Source organism: Octopus bimaculoides, chromosome 6 (genome assembly GCF_001194135.2).
Source record: "Octopus bimaculoides isolate UCB-OBI-ISO-001 chromosome 6, ASM119413v2, whole genome shotgun sequence".
Lineage (NCBI taxonomy): Eukaryota > Metazoa > Mollusca > Cephalopoda > Octopoda > Octopodidae > Octopus > Octopus bimaculoides.
In genome coordinates this window covers 42061224-42065567 of record NC_068986.1, presented here as the reverse complement: position 1 = coordinate 42065567, position 4344 = coordinate 42061224, and the positions used below count along the sequence as shown (strand labels likewise).

The 4344-nt window shown below is 34.2% G+C and overlaps 1 protein-coding gene across 1 annotated transcript in view; it reads right to left on the bottom strand.

Annotated features, from left to right (window-relative positions):
- Positions 1-2535, bottom strand: part of LOC106874956 (unconventional myosin heavy chain 6) — a 31014-nt gene extending 28479 nt beyond the window's left edge. The window contains exons 1-2 of the mRNA XM_052968458.1: positions 2506-2535; positions 1820-1885 (exon numbers count right to left, since the gene is read on the bottom strand). Coding sequence (XP_052824418.1) covers positions 1820-1885; positions 2506-2535 — 96 coding nt within the window. The remainder of the gene's footprint in view (positions 1-1819; positions 1886-2505) is intronic.
- Positions 2536-4344: the final 1809 nt, after the last annotated feature.

The window sequence follows — 4344 nt, the reverse complement described above, 5'->3', positions numbered from 1 at the left end:
ATATATATATATATATATATATATATACATACAGGGTCCGCCAAAAGTAACTATATATCTTTATTTCAACATGATAAATGTAACATAGAAGAAATAAGCTACTACAATACAGAAAGTAATACAGGGTACACTAAAGTTTGTTGCAACATAAAACGTGATGTTTATTAAAGATCCGAGTGCTCTCCGTGGAGCTCAATGCACTTTGCTAATCTTCCAGGGACTAAGTGGCATACTTTGGCGCACAGCTCCAACAGCACTTGAGCAATGGCAGCTCGAATTTGTTCCTTAAGTTCAGCAATGTTGCGGGGCTTTGTTGAGTAGACTTTCGCTTTGAGAACGCCCCACAGTAGGGTGGGGTCAAATCCGGCGAACGAGACGGCCACTCAAGCGGTCCTCGCTTGCCAATCCATCGACAGGGCAGGTTGGCGTCCAGCCAGTCTCGCACGAGCGAAGCATAATGGGCCGGTGCCCCGTCCTGCTGAATGTACAGGCCCTCTGCTCCATCCTGCTGTTGTAATAACGGCAAAACAGCTTCTGTAGCATAGCTAGATAAGACCGCAATCTTTTGCTCTTTTATTAATCGGGTAGACATAATCGATATAACAGTATATGTGAAATAGGGGAAAAAACGAAATAAAAATTTCAGCTTTCAAATGACATATGAAATAGAAAGATTGAATAAGTATCAACAAAGTTACAAACAAAAGAAAATATATAGTTACTTATGGCGGACCCTGTATATATATATTTTAATACAATCACTAGCATATGTTTTATGATAGGCTTATATCTTTTCTGTATTAACATAATTTAACTCTAAGAGTTAAGCGTATGAATTGCATATCTGTTAGAAATTTATTCGAATTTGTCCTCTATTATTTAACGTAATACAAAATAAGGTTTCTCTGTTCATTTCTTTCTTTAAAATTTTGTAATAAAAGAAGTTTTGCTTCAGAAATCAGTTATTTTGATTCCATATACTTATCGAAATCTATTCAACTTATTTAAATAATCCTCTATTTTTATATTTAGGAATGGTCATAACCGTGTGGTTGATCCAATCGCTTTACAATCATGTAGTTTCTAAATTCGATCGCATCATACGACTCCTTAAAGAATTTTCTTCCATTACAGCAGGGTTCGGCGAACCGAGCTAAATTACCCTAAGTAGGATAAAAATGAAATTCTTGGGGGTAATGGGGACTTATTAAACATAAGTAAAATTATGTTTAAAAAAAGGCGTTCCTTGTTACGACTTCAAGGATACAGCTAGAAGGCATCTTACCAAACTCAAAGAGCGCTTCTCTGACTACTTTCCAGATCTTGATTTACATACTGTCAGTTGGGTTGTAGATCCCTTTAAATGTGAAATTGCTGATGTACCAAAAGAGCCTCAAAGGTTGGCAGAGACACTTCTTGAACTTCAATCCAATAATGAAGTACGCATTGAATTTGAAAACAAAGAAGATTTGTCACATTTTTGGATGTCAGCTGCTGCAAAGGCTTCCAAAATTGCACCTGAGGAGGCATTCAAAAAGTTGTCTTTGGCAACAGCCTAGCTTTGCGAACAAGGATTTTTCACTCTAATGAACATAAAAACAAAGCAGAGAAATCGATTGGACTTCGTAGAATATCCAAATTGCTCTGACATCAAAATATCCCAATTTTGATGTAATTGTAACAAAAATGAAACGTCATTTGTCAAAAACCTGAGGTGAAAAAGTTTCTCGAAAAATCATTTTTTGTTTCATTATAAAGATATTAATTTATTAATAAGATATCAATCCACAGAGTAGCGAAAATTATGATGCATACTTACTTCTTTATCATATATCGCAAGTCTTTTGAAAGGATTTAGAGAAATGAGTATTCTTCCGCAGTTAGTCTGTAAAAATAAAAAGCCATGTTATTAACTATTTTATATATGATGGGCTGTATATCTTGTAATATTAGCATTTGTATCACCAAACCATATGTATTTCTAAACTTCTTAGCGAACACAAACATATTTGAGGGGGTGCTGTAAAGTTCCTGGTTTTAAGAGTATCGCGAAAGGCCTGATCGGAAACTCCCCCTTCTTTTTTCAGCACGTTAACAATAAAGAAAAGATATATCTATATTTTTATTTAACTCCCAGTGTTGTTTTATAATGTTTAAATTCATAACACTATAATCTCAGTAATATATAAACATTTTCCATAAACATGTAAATATTAAATAGCTGCAAGCACTGTTGAGTTATCTACGCAAAACGTTTGATATTTATTTCACTCATTTTACTTCGCATGCTCTAATTTCTAGCTGTGAAACACTAGTTTTATCAGGCTGATTTGCTTTTTATACTTTATACTAACCCACTGAACCATTAAATTATATCAGATATTTACATTCATATTAATGAAAGAAAACCATTTTATAAGAAAAATAAAAGTATCAAAAATAATTGCTGAGCATGGCCATTCAGTTTGAATATTCATCCAATGCTGTTTTCTTAACTTTACTTACTTTTATGACACACTTCTCTTCACTATTCATTTTAAAAGCATATCGTATAAAGCATCCCTTTTTATACATATATTTTCGATAATCAGTAATGTTCATTACTAATAAAATTGTGAACCGTCCTCATCCAATTCAATTTTCTTGTTGATGTAAGAATAATCCACACAGGGATTTGATACTGGCCTCATCACTTCAAAACTCAATGACTTTGTTTGGAGTGATCCTGGGCTTAGCTGTTTCCCGAAGTGTCATCTGATGTGAGCTCCGACTCCGGATTATAGCTCCACAGGTACGGGCAAATAGCTTCACTACTTTTTGATGTAAAGGCTAGGGAAGAAACAAAAAAAATATACCCAGAGTAGAGTCTCTAAAGTGGTCTGGTGTTCTTCCGGCAATTCCTACTGTCGAACGGGTATCCAACAAACCGCACTGCGTTGCAAGACCGAAACGGAGAATCAGGCGTCGCCATACTCCCAGCCCAGGCTTGCATCCTAAAGCAGTTACTCCAATGTGATTGTGAATAGCGGTAGCAACAGCACGGAAGGTGATTACTCTTCACTTCAGCTGAATTTGAAATTCTGACTGACCAGTGATGCAAAGATGGATGCAAAAAAAGAAGTAATCGATAGAGTGTCGTCTCCTGATCTAGTACTACCAACTGAAAACCAAGCATCCGTGTGTCAAAAAATTCTATTTCTTTCGTTCCACAGAAACGGACATCAAAATAACTACTCTATGTTGGTAGTGTAAAATATCTGGTAGAAAATAATTCTACGTATATTAAACTAATGCAAATTGATATTTTCATTTACCCAATCCTATTTGTTTTAACGTTTGGTATTCCGTTATTATAATCCGGAACAGTTAGGAACACCGGAGACATATTAAGACGATTGAGCAATATAAATTCTGTACAAAATGAAGTCTCATATTTTTCACTGTGAAACCTATCTGTACAGCCCCGATAATTGAGTACCCTTCCAAATGTAATGTAAATATATTTTCCATGAATTATCAGTCACCCGATTAACCTAAAGATTCAGTATGACAGATAATTTCTCCAACTTCAATTTGAATATCATGAATAATAAAATTAAGCAAATCTATAATTAATAACCAATTGTAATATCGTCTAAATATATACTATGCTAGATTCCTCCCTGTGTTAATTTATGTATTAATGTCTGAGAAAACCTTTTTACAACCATCTACACAGTAATTCTATAGCACTGCTGCTGCTGCTGCTTACAATGAGGATACTCTTTTAGAACATTGTGCTACATGTATTCATGTGCTGAAAATTAAATTTCTTAGTCACGGACACTCATCATCTGCTCTAGTACTATATACACACATCAGTACTTCTAAAGAATATGAGTGAAAATGATAGCAGAAATATCAGTGGAAATAAGAGAGACTGAATTTAAATGAGGGAAATAAATCGCTAAAATAGACTTAAACATGACAGCTTCACAGTTGATAAAATAACAGTACGCATAAATAGCAGTGAATACAGATATTAAATGAGAGTCGGCATAGATATTGAATTGTACAACCTTAAATTGAGATAATGCGTAAAGATATGGATTGTGAGAGAGTACTGATACGAAACGATAGTTAATACGAATGAGTACTGCTATGGCTCGAAGGTGAAATTCTAATGCAGCAATATGTGAAAGAGATATTGCCAGCTACTAAGAAAGTTTTACTAAATATTTTGAGCTGCTAAAAACAAGATATCCGAACAAAAAGCTATTCTTTATGAATATTTCATAGAAAATATGAAGGATAAAAACCAAATGATTCAGAATCTAAAATCAGATAATCAATGTATAAATAAAT